Source organism: Ictalurus punctatus, chromosome 11, assembly GCF_001660625.3.
Source record: "Ictalurus punctatus breed USDA103 chromosome 11, Coco_2.0, whole genome shotgun sequence".
Classification (NCBI taxonomy): domain Eukaryota; kingdom Metazoa; phylum Chordata; class Actinopteri; order Siluriformes; family Ictaluridae; genus Ictalurus; species Ictalurus punctatus.
In genome coordinates this window covers 19,107,924-19,130,144 of record NC_030426.2, presented here as the reverse complement: position 1 = coordinate 19,130,144, position 22,221 = coordinate 19,107,924, and the positions used below count along the sequence as shown (strand labels likewise).

Sequence of the window (22,221 nt, the reverse complement as noted above, 5' to 3'; positions counted from 1 at the left end):
AGTGGTCGCTCAGTCGTTAAGACATTAGTTTAATGCTCAGAAGGTCATGAGTTCAAACCCCAGTGCTGCCAAGCTGCCATTGTTGGGCCCTTGGGCAAGGCCCTTAACTGCTCAGATGTATAAATGAGATAAATGTATCCTACGGTATGTCGCTCTGGAAAAGCGTGTCTGCCAAATGCCATAAATGTAATCGGTTGGTACCTTCAAGGGTACATCTTTACTGTGTGTCGATTATGTGTATGTAGTTTACCTTTAAAATAATTTCAGCTACCAAAGCCTATATAATGGACCTGAAGCACAATGCTTATACCTTTGATTCGTTTTTAGAGTAAAGGTATATTAAATCCACCTTCTGCTGCTGTTTAGACGTACTGTACACTGTGTAGCCAAAAGTAGGTGGACACGTGACCATCACACCCATATTCGCAAAACTGTTGCCACAAAGTTGGAAGCACACAATTGTATAGGATGTCTTTGTATATGCTGTGGCATTAAGATTTCCCTTCACTGGAACTAAGAGGCCCAAACGTGTTTCAGCATGACAATGCCCTTGTGTACAAAGCGAGCGCTATGAAGACGTGGTTTGGACCGGAAGAACTCGAGTGTCCTGCAGAGAGCTCTGAACACCTCAACATCACTGAACACCTTTGGGATGAACTGGAACACTGAACGCACCCCAGACCTCCTCACCAGACATCGGTGCCTGATTTCACTAATGCTCTTGTGGCTGAATGAGAACAAATCCCCACAGCCACGCTCCAAAATCTAGTGGAAAGCCTGCCCAGAAGAGTGGAGGTTATTATAACAGCATTATAAGGGGACTAAATCTGGAACGGGATGTTCGAAAAGCACATATAGGTGTGATGATCAGGTGTCCACAAACTTTTGGTCATATAGTGTATTATAGAGATGAAATTTGGGAAATGGCCCAGTCTCCTTGAGGCAGAATGATCCCGTTGCACATTGCTCACACTTGCAAACCATCCAAGGATCAGCCATATTCTCCCATATTCTCCGGATTCCTGTATTTTGTCTCATTTCCCCCATTTGAAATGTTTTCTTCTTTATCCAACACTACTAGAAGATAGCACTTTTTAATCAGTGTTAAAGTCAGCCCACTACTAGCTGACTGAGCTATTAACTAAGCTCTGCTGTTATATGCTGCCTAGACTTGGTCACTCCTCTTACCCCAAGTGTGCTTTTTATTTTATTAATTTAAAAAAAAAAAAAAAAAGATTTATGACTTTGGTGACACTTTACTCAACATGTAATATTGCTACCTCACAGCTCCTCGGTTCAATCCTAAACCCAGGTTAATGTTGGTGTGGTTTGGCATGTCCTCCCCGTGTCTGCATGGGTTTCCTCTGGGTTCTCCAGTTTCCTCCTACATCCCAAAAACATGCCAGTTTATCGGCTATACGAAATAGCCCCTAGGTGCGAATGAGTGTGGGAATGTGTACGTGTGAAAGACTGGTGTACCATCCATGGTGTGTTCCCACCTCACTCCCAGTGTTCCGGTTATAAGCAAAGGATCCATCGTGACCAGGATAAAGTGCTTACTGAAGATGTCTGAATGAATGATTTGTGATTTGCATACATAAAACTCACTAGAAGACAATACTCAAAATCTGTGAGATATTTATCAAGGACCTTCATATACATGTGCAAAATCTCCCTATTTCAAGTTTGGCAACCGTGACAAGGATCTATTTTATGTCCATAATTGTTTTTACCAGATGCATACAGTATGTGCATAAAAGTTAGCAGCAAATGGAGACCATCCTGCACAAATGCACGATACGGTGTCATGAGTCCTTCTCTTATCTGGTAGGATTTTTACAGACTACATATGGTGTGAAAGATTATTATGGATTAGACTAAAGATACAGAGCAGGGTTCTTACGGACCCTTTAAAGAAATATGGTTGATATTTGGACTAAACATTTAATAGAAATCTTATAATACTTTTGCAAGTTGTCACATTTGCATCATGTACAGTATATTGTGTGTGTGCTGAACCTGCTGTCTAGATAAGTTCTCTTGATAAAACTAAGCATAATGGTAACAGTTAGCCATTTTAATCTGGTATTAGCCCTGGATGTGAAGCATGATAACAGGTGGCAGGTTGCCGACACTGAGTATCAAATGTTTACTGCTTGCTAACATTACGCTATTTTGCCTGAATGCCAGTTCAACCCAGGTTATGTAGAAAATGAAAGTTACAGGCTGCAGGGTTACAGCGGGGATCAAAGTCATGTGAGAATGAAACTAATATCCTGACATTTATAATTAGTGCCACATAACTTTCACATTTTAGTGCTGAAACAAAATAATTACAAAACAGACAGCTAGCATAACGTTAGATAACTATCTACCTGACGTATCAGAATATTCAGGAAGTAAAGTCAGTAAACTCTTCCTATTTACTGCATTATCTTAAACTTTCCTGTTTATGAATTAGGCAGAATTTATAAGTACTAAAATAAAGAAACCAACATCTTGACATTTATCATTAGTACCAACCTGTTACAATACACAGTTAATATAGTGATATTTGGCTAGCACCAGTTTGCTACCTGGGTACAGTAATAACAAAATTGACAATTAGCATAATGTTGGCTAACTATTTAGTAGCTTATTAGCTTCCTCAGGAAGTCTTTTTATTAGTTACTGCATTTTCATTTGGTTTAAATTCTCCTGTATACAGATTCGGTACAATAGATAGTCCTGCAAGAAAGAAACCAAAATCTTAAATAAAAAAATGACACTTTTCAAATTACTTACACACAGCTAGTGTAATGTCAGCTAACTATTTAGCAGCGTATTAGCATCTTCAGGAAGTAAACTCAGTCAGCTCTTTGTGGTTACTGCATTTTTATTTTCTTTAAACTCCCCTGATTACAGATTTGGCACAATACATAGTATTGCAAGAAATAAACTAACATATTGTCATGTATAAATACACTTTTCAAATTACTTACATTCACAGCTAGCGTAATGTTAGCTAACTAACTAGCAGCCTATTAGCATCTTCAGGAAACAAAGTCACTCAACATTTTCCAGTTGCTGCATTTTTCCTCAACTCTCCCGTTTACACGTTTGGCAGAATGTTTGAATGCATAATGAAGAAACTTTTAGCAGAATGTTAAATAAACTTGGAAAATACTAGCTAAGAATCCTTCTTTTATTACATAGTCTCAAACATCATCAAATGCTCCACAACACAGCTAACCAGCCATTTTATATCGCTGTAATTGAACCGATATTTGGAGCAGATAGACTTAAATAATTATGGTGTCACTGGAAAGCCTACAGTCTTATCTTTGTAATGACAAAACAAATGTATATTTGGTGTGCACGAGTGATTTCTGACAGCAGATTGATGATTATTATAGATATCATCAAGCCTCTTGCCTCATATAACTGATCATTCTGTCAAAATTGATCAATTACAAACACCACTTCATTTATTACATTGTCCTCTCTCTCTCTCTTTCACGCACAATCTCAGTTACATGATTAGTTACACTAACATGTAGACACACACACACACACACACACACACACACACACACACACACAGAAAGCTTACACAACCTCATACACGGTCACTCAAGCATACAGACAATCCATACACAGTAAATGTGAAAAATCTTGAATTTTACATTGCTTACTATTGAAATTACACTAAAGTATGTAACACAGTTATTCAGCCAGTTACAGGAGGTTTTTTTTTCTTCCATTAAACGGAAAATAGCTTTTCTTTCACATATAATACAAACATGTTTTTCAAATGTATATAATTTTGAATAAATATAACATAGCTCTTTAGTCACATTAGAGTCTAAATGCAAAATGATGTTACACAGACACTTAAAATATGAACGAGAAGCTTGCGATTTCATGTAATAAAATCCCAAATCCAGCCAATTATACAGGTTTAGCTACAATTAGCGATATTGCAGTGTTTAATACATTGAGGAAGGCAGAAATTGTCATTACAATTAAGATATTATTAATAGGGTAGTGTTATATGTTTACATATAGTTCACAAGACACAATAATAAATGAATTTACACTAGGGATGTGACGGTGAGGAAATTTTCCCACTGGTTAAGCGACGTGTGACAAGACTGGTAATACTGGTATTACTCCGGTAATACTGGTTATTTTCACTTAGATTAAGGCACTGGTACCGTGGCTTTGTTTGGGTCACGCTCTGCCATTACCATCAAACTAACCATCAATCTCACTGTTTGCAGTTTGCCACAGTGAAGTTTAAATTTAGCACCCTAAGGTGTGTTTCGCTTGTTCTTCTGGGAGAACCCTAAAGTTTTTATGTTTAACCCTACAACCGAGGATCTCTCTCTGAGAAAATGTTTAATTTAGAATCCTTAACCATCCAAACAACCAGGAAAAGGAACCCTTTACCTTAGACAAATCAAATTGACATCCCATAGATTCACATTTTAATTTGCAATAAACTTTTTGAATTAGGAATTAAGATGAGGTGAGTCTATTTCAGTCAGATATACCATCCAATCTCCAACATTCTCACTCACTCACATTCTCTCTCTCTCTCTCTCTCTCTCTCTCTCTCTCTCTCTCTCTCTCTCTCTCTCTCTCTCTCTCACACATACACACAAAACACGCACTGTGTGTTTTACAGATGAAGTGCACTCTCAGCCTGAAATGCACACTTTCATTCCTCAACCCTGCAGTATCAATCCCATGTGGCAACGCTGCCTTTCTGCCTAGGCCTAGGGTTAAATTTGCACGCTTCTGCATGTTAGGAAGGATTACAACATCATATACAGTTGCAGTCGCAAGTTTACATAAGCCTTGCAGATCATAAAAAATAAAAATTGCATTTTTATTTATTTATTTACTACTGCCCCAAATAAGCTATTATTGTTATTTCTTTAAATATATATATTTTTCATTTAGTCCTGCCCTTCAGAAGCTACATAAGATATTTACATGTTTCCCAGAAGACAAAATAATAACAATTTACACCGATCATCCTGTTCATAAGTTTATATATCTTCGTGTTAATGTATCGTGTTTCCTTCTTGATTCATTTACATGTGATTAATTTTCATGTGATTCATTTACATGTGATTCATTTACGTATGATTCATTTACATGTGATTCATTTTCATGTGATTCATATTCAAGTAATTCATTTTCATGTGATTAATTTGCTTCTCCTTAAATCCAGTTTTAGACTGTGATATTACAAAGGTCCTTCCAGATTATTACTTGCTACACTGTATGAGATAACCCCAGTAAAATTGCCTGAATTCTATAATATAATTTGTTCACCATGTTAGGTTTAAATCCTCTAAAATCAGATTTGCAATTAAATAACATTACTCTGTACCAATTCACATCCTTCAGAGCACTGGCATGTTCTGCCTACTCTCACAATCCACCAAACTCCCACACCCAAAGTCTCCATAAACAAAGCAGTGTATCCTACAAAAACCGAACGTTGTCCACAATGTGAAAACAACTCGGAGTGTAAGCTGAACTAACCAACAAAATTACCAAGACAAAAAGTTCCAGTAAGAGAAAAAGCCCCTACCGACTTCAAGTCTGATAAACAGTCTGTGCGTAATAGCAAATATAATGTCCTTAACTTTTAAAGACTTGTAACAAATAATATAACAGTGTAGCACGTAAAGCCGAGGAGATAACACTAATAAAATTAAATAAACAGAAACTCTAACCCGGTCAGAGCATCAAAACAGAGAAGCACATTAATACAGAAGTAAATTTTAAGAGGAGTGAGTCCACAAAATCTAGGCAAAGTAATGCAACGACAATATCTTCAATAAAAATCCGAATTCTTTAGAGCTGGAAGGCCGAGTGCAAGAAAATAAAAATAAAAGAAGTGTTTCCTTCTTGAGCATCAGTGAATGTTTACACCTTATGTAATAGTTGTGTACGAGTCCCTCCGTTGTCCCCAGTGTGAAAAGATGGATCTCAACATCATATAGCCGCTGTTGGAAAGGGATCAAATATGCAGAAGGTGCTGGAAAATCAAAGAATGTGCAGGACCTGGAGGATTTGTCTGAAGAACAGTGGGCAGTTTAACTGCTCAGGACAAACAAGGGACTCATGAACAACTATCACAAAACATACAAACATTCGTTGATCATCCAGGTAACGACACACGGTATTAAGAACTAAGGGTATGTAAACTTTTGAACTGGTACATTTGTGTAAATTTAGTTATGATTGTGTCTTGTGGACTAGATGAAAACATCTGTTATGGGAAACAGCTTCTTCAGGACAGTACTAAATAAAACAAAATGCATTTTTTTATGACCCCTCTTTAAAAAAAAAATTATTAACATTTTGCAGATTCTGCCAGGGGTATGTAAATTTATGAGCACAACCGTAACATGACAAAACACTTGGAGGAAAGTGCTATCTGCTCACTTCAGCATGCATGAGCTCACAGAATGACTAGGGCTGCTGTGATTGGTAGGAGAGAGTATGCCATTGTTTTATTCCTCTTATACCACAGCAATTTGCCAACAATGTAGATAGGCAATATTTGTGCCTGCCCAAAAGGTGATCTATTGGTCAAATAGTGCTCTTGGTATATTCCACAGCATCACTATGTTATATGGTGAATAATTAGCATTATTCTACGACGCTGTTGGATTCTCGATTCTGATTGGCTGGAAGGTGTGTGTTAAAACCGTTTATACCACCGCGCTGTTGAATTCTCGATTCTGATTGGCTGACAGATGTTCTGAGATGTGCAATTATTTTTCAGTAAATGCACAGCTAAAGCAGTTCCAGGCAGGTCTTGACTGCATTACAGTTCCATATCACTTCACCAAGTGAACTGAAATAACGGAAAAGTTAGCCTACTGTCCTCCACCACAGCGCACACATCTAACAATAAACAAAATGACAGAAAATTGAGATTTTCCAGAAATAAGTAAGTAATAATTGATGACAGGTTGAATTATTTGAAAAATTATGTGTACCTGAGATGGTAATGCGGCCACGAGGCGAAGCGGAGGCTTGAGCCGTTGATATGCAGTTAATGGAGAGAGAGAGAGAGAGAGAGAGAGAGAGAGAGAGAGAGAGAGAGAGAGAGAGAGAAAGAAAGAAAGAGCACAAGCGAGCATGTGTGATTGTATCAATATTTATTTATTTATTCACTGTATTTTCTGCAGTAATAAAAAAACGAAAAACCCTGTGAACAAGTAGACCTCTTGATATTTATTTGTTCTATTTTTATATTATCAGCATGAAACGGAAATCTCTCTCTCTCTCTCTCTCTCTGCATATCAATGGTTCAAGCCTCCGTTACTAGGTCTATAATGACGTTTTGGAATTAGCAACGGAGGCTTGAGATGGAATGCGCAATTCCACACACACACACAAGAGCGGTTTAAGGACAGAAACCTGACCAATGTCTTGAAATAAAACATCTGCACAATGCCCCGAGGTGTGGTAACTGTAGTATAAGCAGAACAATTGACTCCGGTCCTTGAATTATTAGAAAATAACACACACCGAGGTGTACCCACCGCCGTCATTTATTCCTTGTGTGTGTCAGAGAGAGAGAGAGATTCTCTCTCTCTCTCTCTGACACACACACACACACACACATACTGTAAATATCAGTGTATCAGCGACAAGATCCTATTGCTACCTTAGAGTTGAATATTTTCCTAGAACAGCTCAACGCGTAGTCTTTTATTCCTCTTATACCACAGCAATTCGCCAATGATTACAAATTTTTTATTTCTCCAAGAATGACACTTCATACTTTTGAGCTGTTAATAGTTACATTTCATGTTGTGGAGGCTCCAGAAAACAGGCTCTGCTGTACAAGTCCCTGTGAATAAGCTTTTACTATAGAAATGATAACATGTTTAGATGAATGCATTAATATAAACCCGTGAGTTGCCTAGTGTCCGGCGCTACGGTCAGAGCTGCTGTTATAGAAAATGAATCAGCACCTTCTGACCAATCAGAATTGAGAATTCAGTTGTTTTTCCATCCAAGCAGTCAATATTAGAGTGTTTCCTTGGTTCCTCGGTGTTGTCTCTGAATAATGTGGTAGCTTGGTGCCTGCCTGAACATGATCTATAATTGAAGAGCTAAAGCTGGATTCAATGACAGGACTCACACACACACACACACACACACACCGACCAGCTCACACAGAGGAATTCCATGTCATCGAGAGCAGATCTAACCTGCTAGACAGTGAGAATAAAAGAAACAAGTGAGAGGCAGGCAGAGCGTTAAATAGAGAATGTGCGAGTGAGAGAGCGACACCTTTATATCTCCATCTTCACTGATATTTCCTCCCAATATGGAGCAGCCCTCCTGGGTCCTGTCTCTCTTTCTGTTTCTCTCTCCCCTCTTTTCTTTTCTCTCCTGTCTCACAAAGATGACCCCTCGCAGGATGAAAGGGACTTTAGTAGGAGTTCAGAGCTCCTGTGTTCCCTGAAAGAACAGCCCCGGACTTTGAAGTCAGCTGGGTGTCTCGGTCCGCTCCAAATAGAGCCTTTCTGTGTTTTTATGGCCAGTCAGACTGGAAGTCCACTACGTTTCATGTCCAGCCATCCTGCTTTTTACTGGCGCTGAAAGGCAAAAGGGTCAACTGAAAAAGAAAATGGGGACTGAGTGACATTTTAATTCGGCATTTTATAAAGACATCCCCAAAATTTTGTGCATGGATGAACTTGTTTGAAGGTACAGAGTATCTTTAAATAAGGAAGAAAACATGACGGGGTGTGTTGTTATAGGAAAGTAATCAATTACAGGGTAACCTTACTACCCCAACATTGATTATTTCCCAATAATGGCATGCCTTGAAGTGTTTTATTACTCGTAAACAGCAGCAGCAATTACACTGACAGTTTTATAATTTATTAACGGACATCTTGTATTTTTAATCGATTCTTAATCTTTATGCTTACAGTTTTTGTTGTAGCACAAGTTCTTGTTATCACTCACGTTATAAGAGATACGAACAGTTCCCTCACCAGCGTCTGTTTTTTTCTCTCTCATCGAATATAACGAGACAGAAAAAAAACAAAAACACAGCTTAGTATGTTAATGAAAAACCAGAATTTGCAAACTCCTCAGCCCTGAAGAACCTCATGGAGGAAAACTTTCTGAGCGTAACAGAAACGCTGATGCTGGAGACTCCTTCCATAACTGTTAAAAGTCTCCTTATAGAGACCTTAACAATTTCAGTGATTATACATTTTCTATATGAATGTTTTCTACGCTTTCTATTCTGTTTTTTCTCTGTTTCCATGTCTGTGCTATGTTTTCTTCATTAAATAACAACACTATTTTATTATTAGCGTTAGATTATGTGGAGAGTAAACCGTACATGTCCTTGTGAACTGCTATAGAAAAGATAACGTACTGTATATGAGCACAGCAATATCAACTTGGGATTCGAATTATATTCGACATTATATTCAAATATTTAAACATTCAAGATCTATCATTTGTAGATATTCACTCTGCTAGGCCTGTCACGATAATTACTGTACGTCATTGACTTATCGTACGATATACGGACATGACCTCCATCATTTTTGCCGGCCTCGATATCGCCCGTTGTTTACGTCCGTGTTTGTTTACATAAGAATGAACGTCACGAACACTTTTGCCGTTCGTGCCGCTTGTGTCCTCTCGTCTGCTCTAGGGCTGTCAAATAAGGCTTTCAATTCTTCATTAAATTACAGATAAAAACGTACAGTCGAATGCAAAACACTGTGCATTTAAGCTGTGTAGCAAGCGAACTATATTTGCACAGATTTTAATTAAAAGATACTGTTGAAAAAATGACACGCAAGATATTAACAATGCACTAATTCAATTCAATTTTCTTTGTATAGCGCTTTTAACAGTGGACATTGTCTCAAAGCAGCTTCACAGAAACATTTAAACACAGGATACAGATTTTAAGTGTGTGAATTTATCCCTATTGAGCGAGCCGGTGGCGACGGTGGCGAGGAAAAACTCCCTAAGATGATATGAGGAAGAAACTTTGAGAGAAACCAGATTCAGAAGGGAACCCGTCCTCATCTGGGTAACAACGGATAGAAAGTTCATTATGATGACTAACAATGTTTTTTGAAGAAGATAAATCTAGAAACAAAAGTTCCAGTGTTTGAAGTAATGTCGGGGATTGGGCCGCTTAAGCTGCGTGAGATGAAGCTCAAAAGGGAATGAACAGCGCTTTACTAACGGGTTAATATCTCACCCAAACACATCCTATACACATATATGAGATTAATCAGACATTTATACAACATAAGCCTAATATTACAACTCGCTTCTGCACAGAAATGACACGAATGGACAAGTGAACTTGAACCTAAGTAAGGCGCTAGGTAGAACAATAAGTCACGCTGTTTACGGTCTTTCTGTAACGACGTACTAAAACACAGACGATAAAGAACTAAAGCATAAAGAATCCGCAATATTGTATTACAATGTCTGAATATGCTTAAGAATTAAAAGTTCTTTGCGCTTTGAAAGGGTGTACTTGCATTATTATGCTGTTCTGTTATCACTATATAAGTGGTATCAAATGGTATTAAAATGACACTAATATCGTTTATGGCTGTTATTTCTGGCACAATATATTGTCCAACAAAAACAGTTATTGTGACAGGCTTATAGTCTGCAAACACTGTTGGGGAACTGTAGCTATCGCACACATGGCCTTGTAACTAGGTAACTGTCAGGCCTTCCTTATTAAATAGGTAGACTCATTGTGCAGATCAGAAACATCAGTATCTCTGTAAAGGATTTATAAATATTAATGAAATGTCCGTCTGCTCTGCTACTGTCTGCTCCAGTTTGGGAGGTTTCTCTATTTTAGACCTTTTGCTACAATGCCGAATAAAATCTCCATATTTGTCACCAGTATTTGCATGTCTGTTATAGTTACCATGACTGTTCATCAAAACTACAGCTGCACAGGCAATTCATTCATTCATTCTTTCATCTCCAGTAAGCACTTTATCTTGGTCAGGGTTGCCTGTCTCACAACACTGAGCACATAACGGGATTACACCAGGGATGGGACGCCAGTCCACCACAGGACATTACACCGAGGGACAATAGCAGCTAAATTCCACCAACTCAACTCACATGAAAGCACTGAGAATCATGAAAATGATCTTGATCTGTAGCTTACTGTACGGTATAACCACTATGCATGTATAAATGTGCTAGCAGTCTTTCAAAAATACAAAGACATCAATACACAGCTTCATTTTTGCCATCCACATCAGATTATTTGCTGTTAACAAATTTTGTCTTTGGATTTTTGTGGAATGGAGAACAACAGCACCACCAATGGTCATAAAATGATATGAACTAAGGCACGAGGCTGGAGCTGATTTCTTTCTAGTGCGTACTGTAGTGTCACGTTTCCCACGTAATAAATAGAGAGAGGCAGACAACTCCAAAACATAAGACAATAGCGGGGTCGCAAAAACAGGTAATGGGTCAGGCGATCTACAAACAGGCATTAACTAGGCAGGGCAAGAAACGAGAGAGTAACAAGAAACTAGATCAATGAACATGAATCAAAACGAGGAACAAGTTACAAACACTTTGTATGGTAATAACACTCAATACTTCGCAAAGCTATTGTGTACAAACAGCCTCTTTCCACTGTGGTGTGATTGTGTGTGAGATTGGATGCAGGTGTGCGTGATTAGAATGAATGAGTGTTCTGGGAATTGCAGTCCATGGCAGCCATGTTTGTAGGCCGCAGTGCAGGATGGGAAATGTAGTCACTGGTTTGCTGTGACATGACATGTAGATTCATACAGATTTATCGGTTGTGTTGAGCGATTACAGAGAATGACATACCCCTTAGATTTCGTGTGCATTTGGGTTGATACATGGTGCTAACACATCATCAGCAGCGAATGAGAAAGCGCATATTAAATACAGTTGCAGACGTAATGATTGCGAACGAGGTGGATTATTTATTTTGTAGGCCTTTTTTTTTTCCTTCAAAAATGCCTTTGGAGGAGAAACTAAAAGTAAGTAAGCACATATTGTCTAATCAAAGTACAATGAGATGAGAAGTGTGAGTTTAGTGTTTTGGGTTTGAATGAAAGGGTTACAGCTTGGGATTTTAGAGGAGACATAGCATGACGCCAGTAGAGCATTACAGACTTGATTGTGTGAGTGTGTGTGTAAAAAATAGTTTGCCCCACATCATTTTTATTATGCCACTGACATTGTGATATAATGCATTGCTCAGCTTTAATAGTTTTCTTGTCAAGCTAGCCCTCCCATCTCATTTTGCAAGGAGCCATCACTGACTAAGCATAAGTATACATCAAGGTCAGATTATGATTTCTTGCAGATTTTTCAAGAAAGAATAATGATGCATCTAAGAATCAGTTATGTTTCAGCATATACTGTATAATGTGTGATTTACAGCTCTTGTTTTGAATGTTTACACAGAAGAGTGGGGAATTTAATCATTGTGATGGAAGGACAGCCAGACGATCATGGCATTAATAGTGGCCTTGCTTTTATTCTGGATTTCATGCAACTAAGAAGTGGGTTGAACCCCCCCCCCCCAAAAAAAAACACCTCGATGTTCATCTTTTGTTAGCAACAAACTAACTAGCTAGATTTAGTGACGTATTTACCTCCTAAAGACAACTAAATGTGTAGTCAGTGACTACGTTTACATGGACAGCAGTAATCTAATTATTGACCTTATTCTGAATAAGACAATATTGTGATTAAGGTGTTTACATGAGTCGCTTTCAGAATATTCCTGTTCCTATACATATTCATGTTCCTGTTTTACATGTTATAGAACATAGAGCGATTAACGCCACACGTCATCATTTCATGCAATCGCAGTTCCGCCTATTCAGGTAGTTTTCCCGCAAAAAAAAAAAAGCACAAAAAAAAAACGGCCGCAGCAAAATCAAGCATTTTTGGTCGCAGCAATCACAAAAAAACTTTGCGAAATCCTGTTTGGAACGTCTATGGACTTGCCGTATGATTGCGCATACATCTACAAAGGTGAAGAAATCAGTGGAACGTCGGCTTATATCTGTCTAATAGCAACTCGGTCACTCAAAAGACATACTTAGGACTTTTACGGAATTTCAGATGTATGGAGTTGTGAAAGAAATATTTACGAAGCTATGCACCTACGGATGAGTTTGAGTCCATAAAATTGAGGTAGGATCATCCAAAGAACATGAATTTGTTCTCTTTAGAAGTGTTTTATAATTGTTTTTTTTTTTTTAGGAGAGGGGGGCATCCTCCTTTGGTATGTAGACTGTAGTATTTATTTTTTACACAGAAAAAGAATAGGCACGCTCAGTCTTGGTTACTCCTCACAGGACCAGCTGTAACACTGGAATATGTTACAGACTTGTAGCTTTGTGACAGAGCTGCATCCCACTCGAGTTCTCTGATACACTCTGACTCAGAATGCTCTTCACCTTTGCTGTGTCACTCTCTGTACAGCTCACCCAGTGACAGACTGTGTGTGTGTGTGTGGGGGTGTGTGTGTGTGTGTGGGTGTGTGGGTGTGTGGGTATGTGTGTGTGGTGTAGGCTGAATTTAACAGATCTGCAGATCTAAGTGGGTGGTGGATGCTGAGGCAGACTAATAGCTTGGGAGTGGTCCAGGAATGGAGGATGGACATATACACACGCATGTGTGCACACACACACACACACACACACACACACACACACACACAAGCACTTAAATCTACAGCGAAACATCTTAGTGTGTTTGGAGTACCTAGCACTGATAATGAACGAGCAGTTTGCACAGATATAATAATGATGTGTAAATGGCAGGTTGAAACGACTCAGCTGTAACTCTCATTCAGAGCCAGTTTAGGACCTTCGACCTCTGACCTGTGACACTCCATTGCAGTTCAATTTGATCAGGACGTGCAAGCATAATCTTTGTGGCTTCTCATTGTTGACATACTGTATCTGTGCACATGTTCATGAATTACTCCAACTGTATAGTTAGGTGTGTTAGCATCTAGCACATGTACAGTACAGCAGTTAAAATTGAGTATAGCCAGAATTAGTTATTACATTTACCATACTGTCACACTCATTTATAGACAAATTACCTGCATTTGTCTCAGTATTTTAAATCAAGATTTAAAATGCATTTATTGCATTTGGCAGACACCCTTATCCAGAACTTATATTCATTTCATTTATACAACTGAGCAATTGAGGGTTGAGGGCCTTGCTCAAGGGCCGAACAGCGGTAGCTTGGCAGTGCTGGGGCTTGAACTCCTGATCATTAACCCAGTGCCTTTAACCACTGAGCCACCACTGCCCCAATAAACCTTTTTATTAATTGAGGCACACATACTTATCACTGCCTCATACTGTATTTGTGTATTATTCACCTATTAATGTATGGCACAAATTTTATATACAGTTTAATAATGTTGGATAGTTTATTCTGTCAATATGGTGCAGTCAGTGTGTGACTGCGCTGTAATATTGAGATTCCATGTTAAATTATATGTCTGGGAAATGAGTATGGTAGCATTGTAGATTGCAGAAAACGTTCTGTATGTTTGTGTCGTATTGCTGTTGATGCATGTTTGAATGTTTTATTGGAAAAACAGCCTCAACTCGATGTAACATCACTGCCTACCAAGGCTACAGCATCTGAAAGTCTATTCATCAGCAAATCTGGGTCAAAGCACAGGAAAGTAACGTCAAAGAAGGATGAAATATCAAAGTCAAAAAACATACAAGAATCAAAAAACAGAGTGTCCAGGGAAACGAGAAAACGGTGATGTAAAGTTACTAAGGGCGTTTTCACAACTGGCTCGTTTGGAGCGTTTGTTTCGGAACCTGGTGGGTTTTCTCCCTTGGTTCGGTTCGTTTAGACATATATGAGCACGGCAATCGTGCTCGGATCCGCACCACACTCGTTCAGGTGGTCTCGGGCCGATTGGAAACGAACACTGGAGCAGCTCACTTTTAGTGAGAAAGCAACCTGACCCAACGGACCGATGAACAAACCTATATAGCAATGCATGATGGGAACTGTGTTTAACTTGGACCAAAGACGAGGTAAAATGCCTCCTTGAAATTTGGTCCGACCAACATATTTTTGAACAACTTTCAAAAATGAATAAAAACACCAAGGTTTACATGGTGTTTAGCGAGCACCTCAAGGGGTTGGTCTTTAATCGCTCCGTGAAACATTGGTTCCCACTCAAACTGATATTAACTACAGCTAAAAAGAAAGCCAAAATAAGCTGCTCCACTGCTGTCTATCCATCGTCATGGATAGCCACTACATAAACAGGCACACTCTGACCAATGAGAGGACAGTTCACTCACATGTGACTTGCATGAACATATTTTCGTACAGCCAAGGAGAAAATATTACATTGTAAGAATTTAAGTCCCCATTTCGGAACAAAGCACAGATCTACAGGTCTGAAAACCCCCTAAATGAATGATAAGTCTTTGCAGTGTTACTTTGACAAAACAAGATATACATAGACAAACTAATCAAGGACTGACACAGAATAGGTGAACACAATTGGATAATAAACCAATGAGACGGGCAGAGACAGGACTAGTGCCCAAAAAACAGCAACGGGGGGGGGGGGGGGGGGACACTTGTATGCGGTACAAGCTGAAGGTTGTTACTTAAAAAACAACACACAACTACTGTCAAAGAACAATTTCTAATTACTAATAGTAGCTAGTAATATTACCTAATACTAGCAAGTTATTTACAGTTCAATTCAATTAAATTTTATTTGTATAGCGCTTTTTACAATAGACATTTTCTCAAAGCAGCTTTACAGAAACATAAACACAGGATACAGATATTAAGTGTGTGAATTTATCCCTATTGAGCGAGCCGGTGGCGACGGTGGCGAGGAAAAACTCCCTAAAAAGATACGAGTAAGAAACCTTGAGAGGAACCAGACTCAGAAGGGAACCCGTCCTCATCTAGGTAACAACGGATAGTGTGAAATTAAAAGAAAGTTCATTATGGTTTTAACATGAAGTCTTTGTTGAACTAGTCCACTGTTCACTAAATGAGACCCGAGTGTGAAACTGCATGTGGTAATTGCAGTCCCAAGGCCATAGCAGCAACCGTAGTCCCAGCCACCACAGCGAGAACGTCCATGTGGAATTGAGGTCCAAAACCATTTCCATAGTACTTCAAGCAGTACCATCCTCAGCAATCTCCAAGCTGTAGCCTATGGTTGATGAGAGCTACATCCAGAAGTAGGGCATCAGGATGGATCAGGCAGGTCCAGAGAGCAGAAAGGGTCAGGATCACGGGCATCTCCATAAAATCATGGTGCTCCTTACAATTCAGTGCTTTGTAGGTCAATAGTAGTATTTTATAATCAATGCGAAATTTTACTGGGATTTTTTTTGTACAGATCCTACACCATCATGTGTAGTATTGTTGTTACAGCTTACAAACTTCCAGTACACACCCTATTACCTTTGTACAGAACACCAAGTGTATTTCTGCATGCTGCATTACTTTCCTTTCGCATTCATGTAACTGCATGTTAAGATGGTTGTAGCTTGATCAAGGGCATATATTTTTAGTGGTGTCCCACTAACCGTGTGTGTGTGTGTGTGTGTGTGTGTGTGTGTGTGTGTGTGTATTCACACATATTTAGTCCTTTGTGGGGACCAAAAAGAGCTACAGTTTCTCAAATATTTTCTTCTGGTTACTGAAGTTAAAGTCAGAGTTAGAGGTATGTTTAGGAATAAAATGAATACACTACAGTTTTATGAAACAGACAAAGGTAGACAGTGTGCCAAATCCATATAATATCATTCTATTATCATCGACTGCTAATTTAAAAACTTCATATTTCCAGATATGGATGGGAACTATGCGGGTGGACTGCTGGACATGGTTAAAGGAGGTGCTGGAAAGTTCTTCAGTAACTTCAAGGACAACCTGAAGGACACCATCAAGGACACTTCCACGAAGGTTATGAATCAAGTGGCCACGTAAGTCCTTACTGTGTGTGATTGGTGATTGATGACATCATAAATTCTGCTATGTTTTAGGATATTTTAGCTTAAATATCTACCAGGGGGTTAGATATAGGCAAAGATAGAGGTTTCAGTAAGAACATTATACAAAAAAACATCCAAATCGATACGAAAAGGGCTACAGAAACAAAATCAGTGTTTTGCCATGTATTTGACCCAGTTGTCTAAATGAAAAAGGTGAAAGATAAACCTAAAAAGATGAGGCATATATGGGTATCAATCCTGTTATTTTTTCCAGGGGTGGCTTCAGCAAATATTACTTGGAAGGTTGCAATCATTTTGAAATCATAAACAAAACTATAGAGTTCTTGTATGCGTAAGCTTAAGGTGTCATTTATTGCATGTGTGTGTGTGTGTGTATATATATATATATATATATATATATATATATATATATATATATATATATATATATCTCATTTAATAAAGGGTGGCAGTAATTCTGGAGGGTGCTGTAGGTATAAAAGAAAAAAAAAAAAAAAGACTGTATATTTACTATATGACTAAAGATTTTCTTTCAACTGGGGTGACCCTGTTTCCCTTAATATTTCATTGCACCACTTTGAACTTTGATTACAGCACGCATTCATTGTAGCATTGTTTCAAAAATCTTACGCAATGTGACAACATTCATTTCCATCCAGAGTTGCATTAATCTTTGTCCGAGATCTTGTATTGAGGACGGGTGAGTCGAATCACTCCGTAAAGGCTTTCAATTGGATTAAGTTCAGGACTGTGGTGGCCAATTCATGTGTGAAAATGAGTCCTTATGTGCCCTGAATCACGCTTTCACAATTTGAGCCTGATGAATCTTGGCATGGTCATCCTTGGATATGCCTGTTCCATCAGGGAAGAAAAAAAAAAATCCATTGAAGGGATAACCTGGTCTTTCAGTACATTCTTCAAGCTGACTTCATTTCATTGCCAGATTACGTCGCTGAGCCTAGACCTGACCAATTGATGCAACCCCAGATCATAACAGAGGCTTGTACAGTAGGCACTATGCATAACGGTTGCATCACTTTATGCACTTCCCTTCTTACCCTGACACACCCATCGCATTGGAATAGGGTAAATCTGGACTCATCAGAGCACATGATCTTTTTCCATTGCTCCACATTCCAATCTTTATGCACCCTAGCAAACTGAAGTCGTTTTTATCCGATTAGCCTCACACTGATTAGTCCACACAGCTGTTTAGTTCCAATATTATAAGTTATATATATATATATATATATATATATATATATATATATATATATATATATATATATATATATATATATATATATATAGTCATGTCCAATAAATTTAAGTTCATTAACCAGCTTTTTTAGCTGACTATACCAAGGGTGCCAATAATTTTGGAAATGACCGTATGAATGACCCCTTGATGTATAGAAAGGAGTTTCTTAATTCTAATCGTTGCCATATTTGATTATAAAGACAACATCAGACCCCAAATCAATGTAATTTAAGTAGAGCGAGGAAAGAAAACTCCCAGTGAAAAAGGATGAGGAGTCAGGCATTATTTCTGTCATTTTGATACCGAAAACAGAAAGGTGCATTAGTGTGGTTCTTCTTCCTCCACAGTGCTGTCTTTCCTGCTTCCTTCACAGTGGAGTCCTCTTTGCTCAAATAAGCCCCGCAAATTCCTTGTTGCTAAATCAGCACCGTAGCAACACTGGAAACGAACAGCATAACACAAAAGCCCTGTCTGACACACTAAAGTAGGCCAGTCGTGTCTCGTGTTTGTCATTTGGGTGGCAGCCCAAAACTGTCCCATGAATGGAGTGATAGTTTTCCAAATTTCATTTATTATTTGAATTTGTTTGTTTCTTTTAAACTTATCTTACAGCCATATTGATCATGAGATACAGCCGTGTTGATCATGAGATAAAGGCAAGATAAAAAAATCAGGTTTTCCGTATTATTATAGCCCAGTCCAGGGTAAGGCTCTGATAGAAGGAACAAGAAAGACCTGTACCTTAATGGTTTCCAGAACTGCACAATCGAACAACTTTTCCACAACAGTAATGTTGAAAACTTTCAAATAAAACAAATCAGGAAGTATACTGAAGGAAAACAATCTAATGTTGGAGAATTTTGCTTCTCAGTGCTATCTGTTTTAATGACTGTTTTTATATGCTCATTCTCATTAGTTGCTAAAGGTTATAGGGAACCACCTTCTGAAGCTTAAGAAGATGTAGAGACCTGTATACACACTTTCTGTACAGTTATGAATATTCATTATTTTGTAACATAAGAGAAACTGTTCTACTGTTTACACCTCACTATAAAAGCGCTACAGCTCCTCTGATCAGGGGCTCAGTTGGTTGTGTTGTATAGATGAAATGATAACGTCCTGCTGCTGTATTGCTGAGGTGTGCTGTCCCTGCAGAGGAGGAACAAACTTCTCTCCTTTTGATTTATAAGGTTGTCTGTTGGTTATATTTTTGGAGTATGGAAAATCCTAATCTAAACTAATACAAAATGAAAGAAAATGGTCTTTCCTAGCTTGCTAACTAAAAAAAAACATAACAAAAAGACATAATAAAGTAGATAAAAGTTCTGCATGATAGTTATCTACACCTGACGCCAATCTTACAAGTTTACTTTCATAACCACTGACTCATATGTATTTCTGTGAAATTTATCATCCAACATACCGTATATTAGAGTAGCACGACAACATTAAAACCACCTTTGTAATATTGTGTAGGTCACTATTGTCCAAAACAGCTCTGACCCGTTGACTCCACAAGACCTCTGAAGTCTTGCTGTGGTGTCTGGCACCAAGACGCCACCAGCAAATCCTTTACCAGCAAATCTCTGGGGAATTTGGAGGCCAAGTCAACGCCTTGGACTCTTTGTCATGTTCCTCAAACCATTCCTGAACCGTTTTTGCAGTCTGGCAGGGCGCATTATCATGCTGAAAGAGGCCACTGCCATTAGGAAATACCGTGCTATGAAGGGGGTACATGGTCTGCAGCAATGTTTAGGTAGGTGGTACGTGCAAAAGTAACATCCATGTGAATGCCAGGACCCAAGGTTTCTCAGCAGAACATTGCCCAGAGCATCACACTTCCTCCACTGGCTTGCTTTCTTCTCCATGTAAGCGACACACATGCATTCGGCGGTCCACATGATGTAAACAAAAACATAATTCATCAGACCAGGCCACCTTCTAACTTTGCTCCGTGGTCCAGTTTTGATGCTCATGTGCCCCATGTTGGAGCTTTCGGCGGTGGACAGAGGTCAGCGTGGACATGCTGACCGGTCTGCATTTACGCAGCTCCATATGCAGCAAGCTGTGATGCTCTGTGTGTTCTGACGCCTTTCTATCATATCCAGAATGAACTTTTTGACTAATTTGTGCTGCATTAGCTCTTCTGTGGGATCGGACTAGCCGTGCTAGCCTTCGCTCCCCACATGCATCAGTGAGCCTTGGGCGCCCATGACCAGGAACACCCCATAAGACCTGCTTTTTTGTGCATGCTCTGACCCAGTCATCACAATTTGGCCAGCACAATTTAACCCTTGTCAAAGTCACTCAGATCCTTATGCTACCCCATTCCTGCTTCCAACTGACTGTTCACTTGCTACATAATACATCCCACCCCTTGACAGGTGCCATTGTAACAAGATGATCAATATTATTCACATCACCTTTCAGTGATTGCTATGTTATGGCTGTTCGGTGTAGATGCCTGTAATCTGCAAGGAAGCTCTCTATCAAACCGTTTTTATTGGGATCCAGGCTATTGATTTGATCCACACAAAATTCAGTCGCAGTGTGAAAAAATAAAACTGCCATATGCCATATTGTGCAGCTCTAACACATATTTGTTAGACCGCTCTGAGTTTTATATCCTTATTTAACCCCCAACATGCTTTGAGACTTGCTGGTCATGTGACTGTGTTTGACCCAGGAATAGCTTTGGTACATGCATAACTAAAGAGCTTAAAATGGGGGAAAAAATGCTGTTGTAGTTATCATATTTACAGTGTTGTCTTTATGTGTGTTTTTTATTTTTATTAAGTTTCAGTCTCTGTATTTCTATCACCTAACCCTCATGGTAGGTGCTGGTGTGTGTGTGTGCGCGTGTGTGCGTGTGTGTGTGTGTGTGTGTGTGTGTGTGTGTGTGTGTGTGTGTGTGTGTGTGTGCGCACGCTCATTCATATCCTGTTAACACAGAAGCCTAGATCAGCAGACTGTTGATATACTATATTATCTGATTAGAAGGATTGGAGACTTCAGCAGTTTACTCATGTGACTTATCTGCTACATAAGAACAGACCAGCTTCTGTGTAATGAGGCTAGTGGTGCATGTACATCACTTTTATTACACAGATATATGACTTATAGTTTTCAAGAACAACAAAAAAAAATGTTTTTGGGTTAATCTGTATGAGTCATTATCCTATGCTGTAGTTTCTCAAGCCCTGTGTCTGTGTCTGTGCGCCTAGGTATGAATTAGTGTATGAATGTGCCCTGTTGTGGACTGGTGTCCCATCCAGGGTACATTCCCATCTCACTCACTTGTTTCCTGGATACACCCTGACCAGGATAAAGCTTTAAATGAAACCGTAAATTGGATGAATGTGATTGCTAAAGGCTTTCAGAAATTTCTGGTAGCTGGGAGGCAGGGACGAATCATAATTGCATTATCTAGGCAAGTGAAAGTGCCATTGTTCTTGTCCAGTCGCATTTTTTTGGTCACCCAGAAACTATAGTTATTATCATACTTCAATGTATCAGACATGACAGTATGAAGTTATCATTTATTTCCTGTACTAATAAAAGGTTAGAGAGTGAAGGTTCATTCTAACTATATTTTATTAGCTGGATAAGTAAGAAATAAACCACTTTGGGACATGCCGTTATAACAAAATAAGCTAATTTTCGGGTGGTAAGAGTAACTCTTGGAAACTACCCCATCGTTGAATATTTTCCTATACCAGCATGCGCTGAAGGTTTTTTTTAAAACTTATCCAGCTCATAAAAATAACTTGAATGCATCATGTCGTGGCACAGAGAAGTATATGAACTAATTGTAGCAGACTGCATTAAAGATTACTGTTGAATTCTCAAACTTGAAGTTGTGCGGTACGGTACGTTATTGTT

General features: G+C 38.8%; 1 protein-coding gene across 5 annotated transcripts in view; it reads left to right on the top strand.

The window, feature by feature from the left end:
* dnajc6 (DnaJ (Hsp40) homolog, subfamily C, member 6) overlaps positions 1-22,221 on the top strand; it is a 49,941-nt gene that overhangs the window by 6,313 nt on the left and 21,407 nt on the right. For all 5 annotated transcript variants that reach the window (XM_017479514.3, XM_017479515.3, XM_017479513.3 and 2 more), the window contains one exon: positions 16,913-17,048. In XM_017479514.3, the coding sequence (XP_017335003.1) occupies positions 16,913-17,048 (136 nt within the window). The remainder of the gene's footprint in view (positions 1-16,912; positions 17,049-22,221) is intronic.